A 20,912-nucleotide genomic window follows, 5' to 3' on the forward strand; every position below is an offset into this window, starting at 1 on the left:
TATACAAACATCACACATTACTGAATACCGTAACATAATCTTTGTTCATTGGTGAGTTTGAAATTTGCTCGCGGAGAATTTCTCATAATAATGTGATCTCTAGGTAATTGACAATGTTCACGTTGATAAGATTTTCAAATACTACATAGATCCTAAAACGGTGTTAAAAGGCAATAGTCTGTTTCCATTCTCTCTCACACGCCAGTGACACTCACAACCATCATGTTATCAAAATGTTATCAGCATGACGACCAATAAAGATAGTACGACATGAAGATAAGCTGGATTTAAGTATAAAAATAATCCTTAGTAAATCCCAGATTAGCCGTTATCATGCATCTTATCTGTGTTAGACACCGAGGGACACGTACAAGTTCAGGGATGTTTATGTTTGATCTGCGCTTGTCTTCAAAGTCTTCAATGCGAGATCCACCTCTGGTTTGGGTCAAAGGGTCATTGCTTTTCATGGGTAAATGCTATTAACATTGTACAGTATTTTTTTTTCATGTAAGTTGGTTACAAGATTATAAGTGCATACAGGTATGCTTATATCTAAGTGAATGAAGTGTCTGAACTAATTTCAGAAATTTATTTGATTTTTCAGAAAAAATTATTTTATAGTATTTAGATAATACACATTGGTACGTAGAAGTATTGTAAATTACTTTTGCGAGGAAATGAAAAATTTCCTAATTTGCTGCTTAACAATTTTGCCAAACTATTGAAAGAAATGAAAATTTGGGCAAAAAAAACAAACAATTTGGTGAAAATGTGGCAGAATAAGGAATTTTTTTTCAACCCAATAATTATTGTAATGCCCATGAGAATTAATTGTATATTACAAGGATACCTCAAAGTATGCACAAAGACATTACAACGAGAGTATCGACCAACGCGCAGCGGCGTACTGTCTGAGTGCATACTTTGAGGTGTCTTGGTAATAACTTTATTATTATACATCTTTTCCTTCCAAGGATACATCATGGGAATGCCAAAATCCAAAAAGTTTAGAACAGAATCTGTGAACTTTTTTGTTTGGAGTCCGGTCAAACCCTCGTGGCAGCCATGTTTGTTTTTATTATTAGAGGACGCTTACGTGCTTAATCATTCCATATTTGGAATTCGCATTTCCTAATATGGTAGAATGAAAATACCCCGTAAAATACGGCAAACTTACGATACACTGTAACTCATGGCGTTACAGTGACAGATGTATAATAATATTATATAATAAACAACTTGATCAATGAATTTTTTCGACTCTGTTTTGACGTTGTTATAAACTAGTGATCATTAATGTCAATGAATTACATAAAAATATTGTACAGTTATGGTTATTGTAGAGAAATAACCATGCATGAACATTATTATCAATGAGTTTTATTCTAAAAAATGGAAATGAAATGTAGATAATTCATACATTAGATTAATGGTAGTTGTTTAAAAATAGTTAAAAGTTTATAAATGATACAATATATATACTACTGTAAAATGACTAATTTTCACTGGGTTTAAATTTCGCTGATTTACCATTTCAGGCATATTCAGTGGGTTTTAAATTTACGGTTTTATCACTTAGATAATGTGTTTTATGCTAAATTTGACATATTCACTAGGTTTTAATTTAGCGCATTTTCCAGTCAGTGAAATAAGCAAAATTAAAACCCAGTGAATAATTAACCCCTTTACAGAAAACTTACATCTTCTACGTGTAGGTGACCATAAGCAAAATTAAAAGCAAGTATACAGTCTGAGCGTGACTTAACATTTAGTGAGTTTTTAGTTGGGTCTTAACCTTTTCACCACCAGACTTTCTCGCCCACATTCTTTTGTACTTATATTCCTATATTCCTCAATATTTCTGGAAATGAACCCTAATTTTGGAGCCAACAGACAAAATTTGAGTTAATTTTCAGTTTTTACTCAAAAAATTTTGCTATTTTTGTCCCAATCCTCATAAAAAAAGTGCAGACTGTAACTGGGATTATTTTGTAGATGTGTGATGGAAAAGAGGGAACTGGTGGTGAAAAGGCTTGCTAAGCTTGCTTTTAAAATCACCATATATCTGAATTGTGCAGAGAAATCCACAAACATACATCTCATATTAGTAACACAGGCAAAAACTACAAGAATATTGGTTGAAATTATTAAAATGATGCTCACTTTAAAAATTGTATGTTTTTACGCAAAACCACCTGATAGCTGTATGAAAAGTAAGTTACGCTTCGACTGTACTGTACACATGCTATAAATCCACATATGAGAGTTGGACTAACGATTCCTGAAGACTATATCCTGGCACATTCTGGGAATATTGTTATCCTTTATACAACAGAACAGCAATAATTTCCAGTTATATATGGATTGTTCCCACGTTAAAATTACACTCTAAGATCATTCCTTTATTGGGGTTGCTACTACCGTACTGGATCGTGTTAGTGCCCAGTGTACTCAACTCAGAAAATCATGGTTTTTAGGGGTCGGCGGTTACCGGAGCACCCTCTTTGGAAAAGAGTGCAAATGACAATTTTAATTCACCATGTGACAGATTGAGGGGGATATTATGTCTTTGAGGGAAAATAAAATAAATTACGAAATTAGTTGTGTCGTCATTGAATTTTACAATAAAGAAACAGAAATAGTCACAAAAAATATGCACATGTATTTATATATAATACCTTGAATATTTTAACATCAAACTTTTCAAAAGAACACAGGTTCCCCTCTGTTCCAAATTACTGTGGTCTGCAGTAACTCAAAACAAGGGTTAATCTGGCAAATCGTCAAATATTTTGCACATTTATGCAAATTTATAAAGGTCCAGAAATGATCCCAGAGTGCAGCCTTAAAGTGCTTTTGAACTTCAATGGCAAATGCCCGCAATTAAAAAACCAGGATATGAGACCTTTAGGGGTCATGACATTTAGGGGTCATGTTGGAGACATATACCTGGTACCTGTGTTTTGGTGCAGTGGCAAAAATTTGGAATAGTGGTACTAATGATAGCAAAAACTTATCATATTTACATTTTTTTTGCAACATAAAAAAACAGTATTAATAAAGTTATGAAACACCCATGAAGCTGACAGCTACACAAAGCAAACATTTTTTCTAAGTTCATCTGTAAATATTAAGTGTGTTATTATTTACTAATGAGCTTAAAATCAAAATAAATATTAAGTACTTGTACAATTAAAGCTGACAACAAAACAACTAAAAAAAAACTAAAAATAGATTCAATTTTATGTAATAATCTATATCGTGTAAATATTAATAATTGAATTCTCTCAAAGTAATACTTTTGTTTAAATACAAGAGCATGGCAAACTAAAGTATCTGAAGTTTCAAAATCCTGTACATTTATTTAAAGATACTCTGTTTTGCAATGCAATAATTCAAATAGTGATTGAGGTAGATTTATGTAAACTTGCCAGACTGTGAGAATTTTTTTTTCCCCTCAATTTTCTGAACCTATGCTTAGAAATAAAATAATTGTCAAAAGGAATTTTTTTTAAGTACAGTAAGGCTACAGCGATTTAATTTTATGGATGACATCTGCGCGCGCATTAGTTTTCGCCTGTTCTCAAAAAAAAAAAAAAAATCTCCGACGACGAGTCTCTAAAGATCGGTTTTCTGTCCGGAACTTGCCGACTCATATTGTCGCAAAGCGCCGACTCGTCGTAAAACTCGTTTTGGACTACCTCAAAACCAAACTCCACACAGTTAGATGCGCGTTACGTAAAGCGCAAAGACCTATGGGAAAGAGATTGCCTCAAAACATGCAAATTTTGCCATAAATGATCCAACATGGCGACCACACCACCAAAATACGTGAGCATAAAAGTTCAGAGGTGACACGGAGGGATTGTTGTAGACTGGTACGCAATTGACGTTGGCCAGGGAGACGTTTACACAGCTATATGAGAGGTCGGTAGCGGCAAGCGAGTTTCGCCCAGACAACTTTGAGAACATATTGTCCAGAGTGGCTGTCCCGCGTTTCTTCTGCAATGATGAGAGAAATGGGAGAGGAGTGGAGGTGTATGGTGGCCTAAAAGTGGGTCAGGCGACAAATCAGTTCAGTTGTTTTGTCCGCATTAAAGTCAACAAAACTGCAACGAAAGCAGCAGAAGCTCCTTGGCCGAAGTCCCCTTACGGGGTGAAGAAAACTTTCTTTATTATTTTTTTTTCATTTTCTGATTCGGATAATTTGCTTGCACACACAGTCAGTAATATTTTGATCATATGATGCATTTTCATCAAGATACATGTACATAATTTTCTGCATCCAAATTTTTGTTGACTCTCTGTTGGTGTTTTTTTTTCAATATCGAGCCTCTTATAATTTGTTACATAGTTGAAGTAGTTCTAGAGCATTTGTGTCTACACTTAGTCTATCTGAAGTGTCACTTTAAAAGCTGTAGTTTGAATGTCAAAGAAGTTAATTTCCAGGTTGCTGTTGACAAACTTATTGTTCATTTTTAATTTTTTTTTTTTCAATACAACACAGTAAGTTTTTCTTTATTATTGTGTTGATGTGTATGCATTTGGCAAAGCTAACATCTGCCTTATCTTCTTGCCTTTTCAAAATCAAAAGTGATGATACCTGTGACAGTAATACAGTACGAAATGTGTACATCAGCATGTGCCTCCTACAAATTAGGACTTGTTGTTTTTTTGATACACTGTGGTTAAATTCGTAATAATAGCTCCGTAGTCCTGTGGTTTTAGCAGCATTTTTTTGGGGGGGCCGAATTTTTTTTTTCTCGCCCTCTCGCATTAGTTTTGGGGTCTTCAGAGGATGTCATCCATAAAATTAAATCAGTGTGGCCTAAACAGAACTAAGCCAATGAAAACAAAAGCAGATAATATATTGACCCATAGAGGGCAGTATGTGAATGACACATCACAAAATTGGTAAAAGCATCAAAAGCTGTACATCAATCAGTTTGGTTAAAAGTAATTAGTATTAGTTAAAAATATACAATCCTCGGGGCGGACATCCAGGCATTTTCACCGCCTGGCAACCTGCGGCGGTGAAAACAAAGGCCCAAAACCCGCAGAAAACAGTACTTTGGGATGGTTGTTAAGACTCTCCTGAACAGTATAACAAGATTAGCCCTACGTGTGTAACATATATAAATTTGGCTGTTCGGGATTACTTCAAAGTTGAGTTTGTGTTGTTTTCTCGAATTTTCACCGGCTCCACCGGCGTTCCACAGCAGGCGCACAGAGCCCATAGAAATGCATGTACAGTGGTGCGCGTCGTAGCAACGTCTTGTGACGGAGCTCCGCCCCCGAGGATTGTCTGAAAATGGTAAAATATGGCCGATAAGTTCAACACATAAAAGATACAGACAGGCTTGTATTGATTTGATCCACAGCAGGATCTGCTCAAAAAGTATTTATACTGTCATCAAGTCAGCTCATGCATTTACATTTTCGCACCCCGAAAATTTAAATGTAGACAAAATAACTTGATTCACAGATTTGCCACTTGTAAAATTTTCAAATAAGTAATATTTTAATTATTCAGAACAAAACAAATTATTGGTTGATGTGTTTCTAATAAGACAAATACGGTACATATGCTCTAAAGAAACAAGAGTATTCATCATACCAAAATATAGAGGGCACTGTTTGCTATTCAGTCAATTTCAATGTGACGGCTGCAGCACCAGAAGCAACCAAGGCTCCTCCAGGAGTGAAAGCACACATATGCACATGCTCTATTTTACCCTAATGGAAAACACAAATGAAAACATTTTTCGTCAAAGAGGTTATAGACTGATTTGATAATTATTTTTTTGTCTCACTTTTATTTTGAATTCATTTCATTAATACAGAAAATGATAAAAGTGAAAAATTTGGATTTTGTTTTTGCAGTGATCATATTTGCTAATGTATAAAAGAAATTGATGTGATCCTGTACTGCCTGAGAGAATACTTCGCAGTATTCTCGTGATAATGTTTCCCTGCTTGCAGCCACAATTTAGTGAGATATATCGGCCCAAAATGCCAGTGAAAACATTTTCGTGACATTCAGGGTCCAAATGTCTGTTTGTGCTCAGTGATGTCATTGTTGCTGAATCGCATTTGTTCAAATATTTAAATAACGTGAACAGAACATCAGTCTAGCTCTATCAACTGAAACAGCCAGGACAATTGATGATATAAACTATGGCAGATCCAGTGACTAGTACTGGTAGTGCAAGTATGCCCTCTAGTGGCAAAGCTTCAAATCTGAACATCCAATCAAATCTTTATAACCGCTAACAGTACCAGTATTTCTGAGAATACCTCAGTAAATCGTAAATCGCTTCATTTTCACAAGAAAAATGTTCGCGAGTTGGGGAAAACCATTTTGTAGCATTGAACATTTCATTTGAATTTTTAAAGATGCAACATAGATGAAAAATCATATGTTTTTTTTAATATTGTTGTTTGATACTTCATACTGTAGACCAAATCGGATTAATATTTGTCATAAAAAGGTTTGCATTTGTAAGACACACAACAGTATTCATTGGATGAAAAATCAAAACCACTTATACAGATGTGCAGTGATGTTATTGTATGTATCAAAGCAAACGAAACGTAATGGAGAATTTACTGTACAACATGTTGAAAAAGCGACATCCAATTTTAGCGATAACGAAATGTTGATTTAGCGAATCTCTCTTGTCATTGTTGATTTCCTGTTTTCACAATACTTGTCTGTTGCGTGCCAAAACAAATGCGCAATTATCTCCTCCATAAAAACAAAGAAAAACTGTGTAATTAGGAAGTGCCCCAGATTTTTATGTTCCAGATTACTGTATACAAATCCCCAAGCCTTGGCCATTTTGAATTTATAATAAAGTCATTAGAAACATCTTAAATTAAAAAGACATGTTTTACAGTAATTCTTTCATCAACGAAAACTCAGATGTATGCTACAAGAACAGAATTTTCATGTCTTTATTAATCATATTCCAATGTATTTATCAATATACATTATCAAACAACAATACTAAAAATTATATTTTCTCATAAATTAAGACAGCAAGCAGACTATCACATAATTTCATCCTTATAAATACCTTCAACTTAGTATACCCCCCGGTAACACCAAATATTTATTTATTTATTTATTTATTGATTTATTTATTGTTGTTTTAAACATTATACTGGTGTGTAATATTTTCACTGATTCTCTGTCATAAGTAACTTCAAGTGAATTAGTAAGACTCTAAAAAATTTAATTTTCAAGTTTCTGGTCATCAAGCACATCAATTCAAAATGTGCATGTCAAAGATTTTTTTTTATTGATTTTTTTTTATCAGAGTTATCAAAAAAAACAAAAAACATAAATTTTCATGAAAAATCAAAATAAAAGCACATTTTTTATGTCAATTTCAAAACAAAAAATATGTAAATGTGAAGTCAAATAACTGCAAACAAAATGGAAATACAGTGGCCCCTCGCTAAGTCGCGCCTCGGTAAGTCGCGATTCGGCTAAGTCGCGGGTACTTGGATGGCTCCCAAAATTTCTATTGTGTTTTGACAGCAGTTTTGAAGTACAAAGACTAATGTTTCGTGGCATAGTGTTTTTAACTAACCGTTAAAGAGACAACTTAACACCCACTGTCCGTCAATTGCTGAGACGAAATGGGTGACGGCGGCCTTACTCAAGGTGTCAACAGGGGTGTCGAGTAGTGACCGTACATACTTCTTGGCCGGTCCCATTTGGTATACCTCTAAAAAAACTCGCCACAATGAGTTGAATTCATAGAATTCTGATCTCTATTTCTCAATTGAGCAGCATGTCAAAGCAAAAGCTATCCAGCCTGTTCGTACGCCATAAACTCACGGCGATCGACCGTGTCAAGTAGAAGTGAAACCAAGTTATGGGTTGCACGTGATCTAGCCGTGGTTGAGCCCACTATTCGTGGGTGGGTAAAAAATGAAAAGTAAATTTGTTTTCAAAGTTGACTGAACAGAAAAACATGCGAAAGTGTCCTACAATGATGACACCAATAAAGCTGTTTACGTTTCTTTAAGAACGGTCTGCCGGAACTCCACTATCTGGTCTCATCACCCAATGCAAAGCATACAACTCAGATATGACGACTTTGAATTTGAGGCCAGTTCAGGGTGGTTCTTGCGATGGCAAAGAGGACACGCTATCGACACACGCAGTCTCAATCCAAGCTCGATCTGTGAACATGGGCGCTGTCAGAACTTTTCCCGAAAAACTGAGAGAAATTATCTATGAAGGTGGTTATTTTGACGAACAAGTTTATAATTGCGATGAAACTGGTTTATTTTGGAAGCTGTTACCGTCGAAGTCGCAAGCAACAGCAAGCGACCCACATAATATCGGACACAAACAAAATAATCAACGCAATGTTTACAGCAAACATAATCATGATTTTATTCGAATACTACCTGACACATATGATGATACATCAATTAGCTAAACCGAGGATTTATATGCGCTTTTTATATGTTTTTCAATGCACGATCTCCCTCTTTCACGAGGTCCCTCGGTAAGTCGCGGCCCTCGATAAGTCGCGGTTTTTGCTTGGATCCCGACACCCGCGACTTAGCGAGGGGCCACTGTATATGCAGAATATATACAAATAAATATCTACCTCCAATACTTTAATACATTCGCCACTCACAACATCCCAAAGACGTACCTGAAATAATAAAATTCGCAATGACATCATAGATTTCTATGATTAAAAATATACCCACTGTTTCATCATCAAAGGCACTTACTAAAAGTATACCATTCGTAGAGAATGTTACAGCCTACACATATTCATTATAACCATCTAATATGTCAATAAACCCTGAGAGCTGTGAGGTTGCATGAATGCAAATGAGCTAATTAAATATTCAAAAAGGCAGTTTGTTGGCTATTCACTGTTTCATCACCAGAAACAATTATCTAGATCATACCATCAGTAGAGAATGTTACAGCCTACACCTATTCATTATGGCCATCCATTATGTTCAATAAATCCTGAGGGCTGTGAGGTTGCATGTATGCAAATGAGCTAATTAAATATTCACACATAACAGTTTGCTGGCTACTCGCTATTTCATCATCATAAGTACTTCCCTAGAGTAGAGTAGAGAATGTACAACAAACTTAGAACTGCAAGACTGTGTGTATGCAAATGACCTAATTAAATATTCATACATGACAGTTTATTAGCTTTACTAACGATTTCATCATCAGAAGCACTTCCTGAAAGTGTATCATCAGTAATGAATGCTACAACTAACACCATATCCTATCCAACCAATATGTGCAACAAACTCTTGGAGCTGCAAAATTGTATGTATGCAAATGAGCTAATTAAATATGCACACTTGACAGATTTTTGGCTATAACTCACTGTTTCATCATCAGAAGCACTACCTAAAAGTATACCATCAGTAGAGAATGTTACAGCCTGTACCCAACCATCATGTCCAGCTAAGATATGTAATAAACCACCAGATTTGGGATTCCAAAGCCTTACACTTTTATCCCACGATCCTGAAGCCTGAAATGAATATATACAGGAGTAACTCACGTTAAACCTAATCTCAACAAAACATACTTAGATTAATTTAAATGAAAGATTAATCTGAGCTGTTTTGCAATGTCCTTTCATAGAAGACTAACACTTTAAGAAGATTCAAGCAGAATTCAAGATTATATACCGTACTTCTCCATCATAAGCCCAGGGGCCTGAACATGTAAAATCGTGAAAATTGCGGGGTGGGCTTATACTCTAGGACCACCTCAGAAAAGAAAATTTATTGGGAGGTTTAAAATTGTAACCATCTTCCCACCCACAAAAATTTAGTTAAATTACATTTTTTGTTCACAGCGCCGGTCTCATAGAAATATTACGTCTTTTTGAGGAAAAAATGCGAAATGAGTCGTCATTGATTTTCACAACACTTCTTACAATACACACACATTTTATCACAATATGATTTATATACCGTCTGAATTTACGGTGCAAAAATGGGTAGGGTCTGTGGAAAAACAGTCATTGTGGAATGCAGGGTTTTACATCATTTTTTTAGATGTGGGGGTCATTGGGACCCCTTGTCTGAAAATTTGGGGGTCACAATTGCAAATTTGAGGGCCATACACAAATCAAGAAATTGATATTTGTTAAATAGGGAAAACAATACATTGGAGAGTTAATGAGATTATTTGAGTTCAATGGAGGAGTCCCGGTATGAAAACAAGATCTAATTTACTAAGTTTTATCCAGGTCTTTATTCATACAACAAATTCTGAACATGCATGAAATCGGTAAAAACATCGCAAGGGAGATCCCGTTTAGCCATAACAAACAGTTCGCAGCTGAGCTGCGTATGATTTCAGACTGTCACTTGTACATTGATATTTCCTCTCTTTTGCTACCTGACGAGGGGCCGTAAAGTCTGACTTCATGGACAACACACGGACACTGTTTATGTGACTTCTAGAGTCTTGATGCCGGATGAGAGTTGAGTTTCGAAAATGTGAACACTCGTCAGTGAAAGGGTTTTTGGCTTTCGCTCTCACACAAACTTCACATGTAAACTAATATGTAACAAAGCCATTTAAAACGATTTAGCCACCCATTGTTGAAAGAACGATCCTTCTTTGGTAAAACGTGGGGCTTTTCAATGGATGTAGCTGGTGAAGCTTCAACGGGAGAACTAGTAGACGGCCTGCCGCCAAAGAAACAACAGAGATCGGCCTGCCTTGGCACTGTCGCCATGTTTAAATGTTGAGGACCATTAGAAGTTTAGAGCCAACAGAAACAAGCTAACACCTTGAAAAAGTATAAACACAAAGCGTCTACGTAGTACATTGTTTGTGATTGGTGTAAATGGCGACGCACATACGAATGACGATTTGGAGCGTTCCATTTGAAATCGAGGGAGGTTCTAGTGTTACAAGAGCCCATTTAGCAACTACTACAGATCAAATGGAGGGATGGATTACTCACAACTTGACGCCAAAATTTCGGCATCCCGCAGGACGCACTGCTGATTTTTATGAGGGTCATATGGTCATAATTATGCATCAAAGACACAATATATTGCGTCATGTAAAACCCTGGTGGAATGTATTCGATCGTACGCAAACTCTCGATACAAAGCAATTTTTGCCTAGGTGTTTTTCATCAAGATTTGATCTGAACAACTTCCTTTGACCTAATAGATCACGTCTTTCATTAACCAATCAAAATGCTGTGTCGTACAGACAAAGTTTTCCGATTATTGATGAAGTAATTTGTTCAACGCAATACGGAAGTGAATTACTGCAATGTTAAAATGCAATCTGTAAATGTTGATTTTGACAAAAAAACAGATTTTTTCCCTAAAAGCTGTTGATTCACAATTTTCGAAAGATAAACTGAGGGTGAAGGAAGTATTTAAACCTTTCACGGCCGCTGACAAATCAGGTCGAAGAATAGTTTGCTCGTTCACATCCCATTCACGATAGCCCTAATGAACATGATTATTTGGGAATCATGATGTTCAATGACCAGGTTTCACGACTTGACGATCACATCTTTGGTGTTTCGAAAACTACTACCATACTCAAAAGGGGCTTATGATCGGGGAAGTATGGTATGTTATGTTTGTCATACTTTCAACTGCAAATTAAATATGCATTGCATATATGTGCAGTAATAAGTAAAATGCTGAGTATAACATTAGAATTATACTAAAACTCCCTTAAAGACTGGTATTAAAACATTAATGCATAGGTTCAGACATATGTTAAACTCACCAGCATTCCTGGCCTTGAAAATGCCACAGAATGTACATTACTAGTATGTCCTGTGAGTACTTTAACATCATTAACGCTGCTTTCCAATGGCCATACACGTACAGTGTGATCCCAGGAACCAGTCGCCTGAAAAAAAAATTATTTGAGTCAATTGACATTTTCCAAGTTCCCTCATTTTGCTCATGCTCTAATCTGCCATGTAAGGGTGCTGCAAATACGTCATTCACAGACATACATGTATATAGCATAGTAACAGCCGTTACATTAGAAGCAATTAATACTCAAAATTGTTCTTCTGTACTATCAATTTTTCTCTGAATATGTACAACAATATATACATAAAGGCAAGTAAACAGTTGCGTCAATATAAAACAGTAATGACTACCGGGGTAGTATGTCTGTGAGAAATACAAAAATTAGAGTTTACAAGCACGGTGATAGTGGACTGTGTTTATGTAACTATCAGTTTGTAAGCTGTGATAATTAATCTTAAACTAAATAAAAAAAATAAATTAAAAAAAATGGTTATGTAATGTATTGAGAGTATTTTGGTGTGAACATTCTGTATGAAATGATACAGGTCTGTTGCGGTCTGTCAAGAATGTTTCTCCATATTGCGTCCTGCTCAGCATTCTGATCAACCGAAAGAATAGTGACCTACATGTAAACCCAAAGTATGCCTGATTACAGTGGAATTGAAATAAACTTTTTCACAGAGAATTCATCAATAACTGCCAACAAACAAGGCATTACCTGATTGGCTATATGATTAGGGCTCAGAATCCCATTTTATAAGTTATTTCTGACTGAAGCTAAAATCCCAGGTATGGTGTACAACAGACCGTGAACATTGGAGCCAAGTAATCTAGCTGTTGTAAACAACTACCATCATGGTTTCACATTAATCCACGGTTTATAGCCACTATGCCCACCGACCAAAATTTGATATATATGAATATGATTTAGGCCACAAAAATGACAATAAATTGCACATACATGGAGATTTTTATCCACAAAAAATGAAATTTACAAACAGAAAAAACACCACCATAAACAAGAGTTATTGTTCAACACATGTTTTCATTCATACCAAGAATTGCTTTTAACATGGGCACCAGAAGGCAAAAAGAACGTGGAAAGACTGAAAGAGAATTGGTGATTTTCCGTACAACTGCGAGATCTCGCGAGATGCATGAAAGACGCGCGTCGAACGTCTGCCGCAAAAATCGAATGATTTGATTTTGAACTCAAATTTCTTTATTTCGTAGCGCACATCGACCGGCCGATCTTCTACAGAGGAATATTGCATTCGAATATCCTCACTTAATTGAAATTGCCCATCATCAAATGTGTACAGCACATTATTGACATTGAAATGTTCCCCAAAATACTTTTGCATTTGTCGAATCTCACGCGATGTTTGACGCCACTACGACGCTATGACCTTTGTTTGTCCTGTTTTTACATTCGATTTCACGCATAACGCGTGATTCTCGCAGTGAACGAAAAATGGTCTATTGTGGAAGATCTGTGGAAAAGGAAAGAAATCAATAGGGAAACAAGACTTGGGCAGAGGCAGAAGTAGCAGTTCAAGACAGAAGCATGGAGGAGGAGAGATGCTGGCTCTATTCACCACCAGGAGACAGTCAAGTCAGGACATGTTTTTATTGGAAGTTCGGTTGTACACTACCTGGTAATAATAAGGTTATTTTGGGAAAAGTTGAAAGCATGTTTGTGAGGACTTTATTGTATATTTAGTTGCAGGGCAATGTTTGACATTACTGTACTTACCAGATATTTCATATCATATGAAAAGACACAACATTGCACCATATTCTTATGACCATTTAATATGAATACTGCGTTACCTTTCTGTAATGATACAATGTAACTGAAATGAATTGGTCTATCCAAACACATGTTTACATCATATTGCACACTCACATCCAATTTGCACACTCGCATCCAATTTGCACACTCACATCCAATTTGCACACTCGCATCCAATTTGCACACTCGCATCCAATTTGCACACTCCCATCCAATTTGCACACTCACATCCAATTTGCATACTCGCATCCAATTTGCACACTCGCATCCAATTTGCACACTCGCATCCAATTTGCACACTCGCATCCAATTTGCACACTCGCATCCAATTTGCACACTCGCATCCAATTTGCACACTCGCATCCAATTTGCACACTCGCATCCAATTTGCACACTCGCATCCAATTTGCACACTCGCATCCAATTTGCACACTCGCATCCAATTTGCACACTCGCATCCAATTTGCACACTCGCATCCAATTTGCACACTCGCATCCAATTTGCACACTCGCATCCAATTTGCACACTCGCATCCAATTTGCACACTCGCATCCAATTTGCACACTCGCATCCAATTTGCACACTCGCATCCAATTTGCACACTCGCATCCAATTTGCACACTCGCATCCAATTTGCACACTCGCATCCAATTTGCACACTCGCATCCAGTTTGCAAACTTGCATCAAGTTGCCACACTTCCCTCAACTTGGCACACTCGTATTCAGTCGGCAGTCACATCAAATTGGCACAATCACATCAAGCTGACACATTCACATGAAGATGGCACACCCTCATTAAGTTCACACACTCACATCCACTCAGCACAGTTTGCATCAAATTGGCACACTCACATCAAGTTGCACACTTGTTTAAAGTTCACCAAACTCACAGACCTGCATTATATGCTTTCACTGTATAAAACAACAGACTGTTGCAGTTAATACTTACATCAACACTCCAAACTATTGCTGTATTATCCCAGGATCCTGAACATAGATATCTACCATCAGGTGAAAAACTGATAGTCTCAACACTGCGAGAATGTCCTATGCAAAAGATAAATGGTAACAAATTTCCAACACGCAACTTGTGTTTATCATAGGGTTGCTAGGACGATCATGGCAACCTAGTAACAAGCTACCCCATGGCTGAAATAGCTCTGTTGTCTTTATTAAAACAAAGTTGATAATGTTCTGTTAAAATGAAATGTTCTTGCTACAAGTATATAACAAAAAATGATAGTTTATATGATTGTTGCCATGGCAATTACAATTGTTATCATCTGGTTACAAATCTCATAGAGATACCCTTATGATACCTACATACCAAGTATCAAAGCCAGTGTGCAGGTAGTTTTCAAGAAGTCATCAAAAATAGCATTTTTTACTAAACATGACAAAAATAATCGCTAAAAATAGAGAATTGGAGACGGCATCACAAAATGAACAAATCTGACAGAAGTCTATCCAAGGTATCTACATACAAAGTATCAAAATAATCAGACAGATAGTTTTCAAGAAGTCAATGTTGATGGACAGACACGAACAATCATCTACATGAACAGCTCCATAATGTGAACTTTTTTAAAAGCACTAGTACAAATTCTTGAAATTTTGCTCAAAGGGTCCATCAATAAAAAAATAAATGACATTATAAAATAAAAAACAGGGAACCAGACAGGTTTCCATAAAAACAATGACTTAATGATATCCAGGTAGTGTTAAACTTTGGTGGCCAGATTTGATTGGAAATTGGGCAAAATACATACATCTGTGATTCATAATTAAAAAAAAAAATCAACAATCAACAATCGTTACAATAGAACTTTAAAAGAAAATGTGATCTCAGATGTCCATACACTTCTGTAATTGTTTTACTAAGTTACTGATGAATTTCTTCTAAATATAGGTGTGATTGTTACCAGCTTTAAAGGGCGGTAGTCGTCGTGCCACGTATGCGCAAGATATATTTGTCTCATATAAACAAAGATGGCGACTTTGACTGTTGCGCAGATCAACGAGTACAAACTGAGGCGTTACCAAGCTTTAATTAGGTATTTTTAGGTGATTGGAAGGCAGTGAAAGAGTCAGCGCAGCGAACATCATACTTGTCATACTTGTGATTTCCTTTAGAAGGGCGCATTGGATTGTGGGAAAATCAGTGTTTATCAACACAAATGTCACACATACGCGCCGCGATGACTACCGCCCTTCAAACATTGTAGACACCTCTGTCCACTTGGTTTACATCAATTGGCACCCGTCTACCCTCTCCCAACTAAGCAGCCAAAACTGTTATTGACAAACCTTTCAACTCATGTACAACTTTAGCTGATCTTGTTTTCCATATTAGTACTTTGTGATCAAAGGCAGCACTGGCAAAATATTTACTGTCAGCTGTGATGGCAACACTTTTAATCGCACCTGAAATATACAATTATTAATTATTAAACACTGCGATGGAAGTCTGATGTAAAGTGGTAAAATGGTATATATTTGCTTTATAGAAGTGCATAAAAAATATCGAAAAAAAAAACATTTGTTGTATACTAAATGATTCTAAATCATCATCATCTTTAATTCACATATGCGCATTGTCACACGCAACGTAATATTACCGTAATTGGTATAGTACAGGTGTGATGGTTCAAATATCAAAATGGCAACAGTAACAGAAAGACTTCCCTGGCGATGATAACATACGAACACGAAGCCAACAGAGGAGGTTTCAACTGGTACTGGTATTATTATACTCTGCAAACATCAAGTACAATAACGCGGTAAAACTCCGCTACTCCAATAACTAGATACTTAAACTCCAATACAATTCAACGAGATCTTCGATCTGAACTCAGTGCTGAACAACTTCCCTATATATACCCCCACTGTCTATAAATAGACCATTACATCAGCATACATAATGAGTCTGGCACTTACTACAAATTTCTGGAATGTTCCATTACCTTCTATTGCCTCCTACAGTGTTCTATTACCTATTCAACCAGTTTCTAAAAAAAATCTAGAATATTCCACCCAGACACAGTACGGTTCTAGAACATTCTCAGTGACATGGAAGTGGTAAATAAGTCGTATGTGACATGCCTCCCCTTTCAAGAATATTATAACATATAATATTACATGACTAGCAACGACGTCAATAATAGGAATACGATAACAATTTCAAATAAAACAACAATACAATTCAACGAGATCTCCGATCTGAACTCAGTGCTGAACAACTCCCCTATATATACCCCCACTGTCTATACATAGACCATTACATCCACAGTCAGCTGGCGCACACGTGATAATAAAATAAATACGATATTTACTACATGGGGGCCGCCATCTTGAATGACGCATAAAACTAAATAAGAGACAAGTTGTGAAACGCGTTTTTCAGATTCCTACAAATCAGGACAAAAATACCAATCTTTCACAAAAATATGATCCATTGGGGTTATATTAAGCCAACCGATAACAAAATTCAGCCTAATTCGTCGTTTTTGTGTGGTAAAATCCCTTGCATACGAACACCTAATTACACGAAGAACCTAGAACACTTTCCTGGGGTATTTAAAACTAAAAATTGGCATTCCAGCTCAGCAGCCAATCAGCGACGGCCTAACGCTTAGATGGCAATTTCGGTTTCAAATACCCCGGCTTAGTGTCTCTTTATTTAGTTTTATGTGTCATTCAAGATGGCGGCCCCATGTAGTAAATATCGTATTTATTTTATTATCACGTGTGCGCCAGCTGACTGTGATTACATCAGCATACATAATGAATCTGGAACTTACTACAAATTTCTAGAATGTTCCATTACCTTCTATTGCCTCCTACAGTGTTCTATTACTTATTCAACCAGTTTCTAAAAAAAATCTAGAATATTCACCCAGACACAGTATGGTTCTAGAACATTCTCAGTGACACGAAAGTGGTAAATAAGTCGTATGCGACACACATGTGCTACTAATAGAGAAAATACGGTATATTTTTTAAGACAGATTTTAAACTTTTGACAAAAATAACCATGGACAAGAGAGAAAAAAGAATCATTTACATCTTTTTTGATCTTTGTCATTTTGCCACACATCTATTACTCAACATGTTCCATGTCTCTATTACTATTGTTTTCAGTGATTAACGTATAATTAATTGGGTTACACCCACCTGCGTGTCCTTTCAATTTACAAACCATATTCGCTGTCACCCTATTCCATACCCGTACTCTGCCGTCATCGCTTCCAGTCACCATTATCTCCATGTCAGGTGAAAAGGCACAACAGTTAACCTAACATTTTAAGTAAGAAAAACCAACATTTATTCCAAACACACTGGTTCTATAGCTATGACTATAAGAGTATAATGGAGAGGATTGGAGAAAACAATGCCAAGCACCAATTCACATAAACGCAGTTTGAGTCACATGCTGCTGAGCAGCTGCCTCGGGAGCCCTGGTGGAGGCAAGAGACTAAGGTTACTACTAAGGTCATAGTGTTGTATCTGACAATCATTTCATGAAAAAAATTATGTTATCAAAAATAACACATGTATATTAAGAGAATCAGTCAATGACTGGTCACTTGTGTGTTGTTTACATTCACTAATGTTATAATGATTTTAGTATACAGTAAGTGTCAGTATGCACAAATTCACAAATACAACTGGACTGGACAATAGAAAAAACCTCTGTGTACTAGGACGAACAAACACATATATAGGTCCAGTTGAATGGCGTAGAAATTTAAAAGTTATACAAAGTGGTCTGTGGTTGCAAACCATCTATGTTTAGAAGTTGTAGTTAACAAAATGTCAGTAATGCCACTAAATTAAGGTTGAATCCAATGTTTAGATCAAAATTAAATCAACATTGACATGATAGTTTATCGATGTCACTTTCAAACACTTTCCTTAGGATGCAAAAAAGGGATATACTACCACAGACAAATTTCTGGTTGTGTTTCTATTGATCAATTGAGAATGACCCCTGCAAAGTTTAAATTTAAAAATTACGAGCACATAATTACGGGCAAATGAATGAATGTTACTTTATTCCACCAGAAATAGGGGAGACGTTCACGTTAGAGATCGCGGCATATGCCGAGACTCTGGAACGTGTGTGCGAACGGTCGGGCCGAGTCAACACATGCCGAGAAAAACTTGACCTCTGTCCAGATTGATGCTCGGCATGTGCTGAGATCCCATAACGTGAACGTAGCATATAAAACAGAAAAATTTTGTTGCATCCTACTTAGTTTATAAATGTTAATTTGAAATATGGAGCGATAGTAGGAAAGTTGCACTAATTTTCGCCACCTTGCCCAGTCGGGAAGATGTATTAGAAACAATCACAGGATATCATGAAGTTTCAAATAATAAATAAACTTTGACATTTAATACACGGTTGCATCAACCGCTTATTCACTATGAGGTATCCTCATTAATAAACTTTTGAAAATTATTATTAAACTAAATACAGAATTCAATATCAAATGCAAGTCCTTCTCATTTAATTGTTACCAAAGTTCAGGAGTACATTTAACATCTTATCATATGATTTATCACTAAATTGCATTGCGCACCAGAAAGAGAGAAAACAAGTATCTTGCGAAAATACATTTAATATTCCAAGTAAAAAATAAGTATTCAACAGTATAACAATCAACATACTACATGTATATGATAATATTAACATAATAATTATTTTATTAATTAATATTGTGAACACGGTATACAAATTCAAAGTAAATTGTTTGAAGCAGTTATGTTGGCACATTGGATTTGTTTACTATTCAATTTGGCGGAATCAATACGTGTGCTTGGACCATGGCACACTTCAAAAGTTAATATTAAGTCGTAATTTATTTTGACACATGGCGTATTGGCAATATACGCAGTGACCGGCCGGGTTCACAACACAAACATTGAACTGACTTGAAAGACTGAGCTAAACACCTGGCCAAACATCAGAAAAATAATTGCATTCGTAGACCTACCTCGTCTTTATGTCCGTCATAGTTCCTCAGATCAACGTGACAATAATTGTCCTCAACGTGTTTCGACAACATATTTACAAGTTGACAGGAAATTAACGATATAAACACCAACACGAACTCCAAATCAGACGACAGCGGGCATATCGGTAACTTTATCGCTGTTGTCTGCACGATCACTTCACAGTTACAGCTGCACTCGTCAAGTGTGCAATACAGGAAGGAAGGCGATATTTTACGCACTGTGGCTTTACCTTAATGTCAATATGAGGTAAAACGACACACTCGTGGTTTCCTAAGTGACATGATTAATAAACTATTGTCCAATAAACCATTACTGAACTCATATTTGCGTAAATCTTAGCAAATACAAATGTTTTGCCGTGACAACAAATCAACAAGTCACTACCGTGAAATAGGGTGGAACCTCTAAGACGCTATAATCTTGCAATATGGCTGTTGTATATTCTTACAAAAGCGAGGACAACCCTAATGTTCACCCGGTAATGATTGAGTTTTATCTAACACAATTACTATATTCACTTCTAGTAACGCAAAAAAACTAAGTATTGAGTTTCACTCAATAACCATTGGCAACGACCAGTAAGATAGCTCGTCTATCTGTGGATGTATTTGAAAACGAGGCTAGCGGGAAAATACTTTTGGACTACGGCAGTCAAAGATGGTCACAGTCTAGTCAGCTGGCATCGGTGTCGCTGGCTGTATATGATAAAGGGAAGTTGTGCAACCAAATTTGCCGAGTTCGCAGTTTTTCACCAATAAAAAAAAATAACTAAGGCAAAAACTCACGGTTTTTCAGCATTTTTGTAATAAAGACATTATTCTCTATCAATAATCCGCCCAAAACAGGAACATTTCTACTAATTCTTGTGTTTTTTCGACGTTTTTTGAAAAACCTGCGATTAGGCTGCGAAAGTAGAACATTCCGGAGGGGTGAAATGTATGTTATCATTCAATAATATACTGTCAGTGAATTTATAAAGATGAAAGAGTGCAATTGTCGCGCCAAGAATAAAGTTGGGTCTCCCGCTGATTTAATTTGTTTTTATTATTCACTAGTAGTAACGAACGTCAAATTTCACTCTTGATTAATAAACGAAGGTTAACGTGCAGTGCGACGTTTGGAGTCATGGGGTCTACGCTGGAGTTGACAACAAAACAAATGTTTTCTTCAATTTGTGGATAAAGTTAGCCAAAAATGAGGTTCGAATTCACAACATTAACCACAGCTAGCAGAGACTCTAACGACTTAACTATTACGTATGGATTCCGATTCTTGGG

General features: G+C 36.3%; 1 protein-coding gene across 2 annotated transcripts; it reads right to left on the reverse strand.

Moving 5' to 3' along the window:
• Positions 1-1,364: 1,364 nt before the first annotated feature.
• LOC102803936 (uncharacterized) lies at positions 1,365-20,014 on the reverse strand. 2 transcript variants are annotated; one of them, XM_085491772.1, is made up of 10 exons: positions 19,614-20,014; positions 17,788-17,908; positions 15,922-16,038; positions 14,564-14,661; positions 13,574-13,654; positions 11,783-11,908; positions 9,390-9,539; positions 8,634-8,681; positions 5,618-5,736; positions 1,365-5,305 (listed from the first exon to the last, which is right to left on the reverse strand). In XM_085491772.1, the coding sequence occupies exons 1-9, from the start codon at positions 19,683-19,685 to the stop codon at positions 5,641-5,643; spliced, it is 909 nt and encodes a 302-aa protein (XP_085347898.1). In that variant the 5' UTR covers positions 19,686-20,014; the 3' UTR covers positions 1,365-5,305; positions 5,618-5,640. The 2 variants fall into 2 exon arrangements, with proteins under 2 accessions (XP_085347898.1, XP_006821302.3); XM_006821239.3 differs by lacking the exons at positions 1,365-5,305; positions 5,618-5,736 and having other exon boundaries at positions 8,389-8,681.
• Between the last annotated feature and the right edge of the window lie 898 nt (positions 20,015-20,912).

This window comes from Saccoglossus kowalevskii, chromosome 17, assembly GCF_978046115.1.
Source record: "Saccoglossus kowalevskii chromosome 17, keSacKowa6.1, whole genome shotgun sequence".
Classification (NCBI taxonomy): Eukaryota; Metazoa; Hemichordata; class Enteropneusta; family Harrimaniidae; genus Saccoglossus; species Saccoglossus kowalevskii.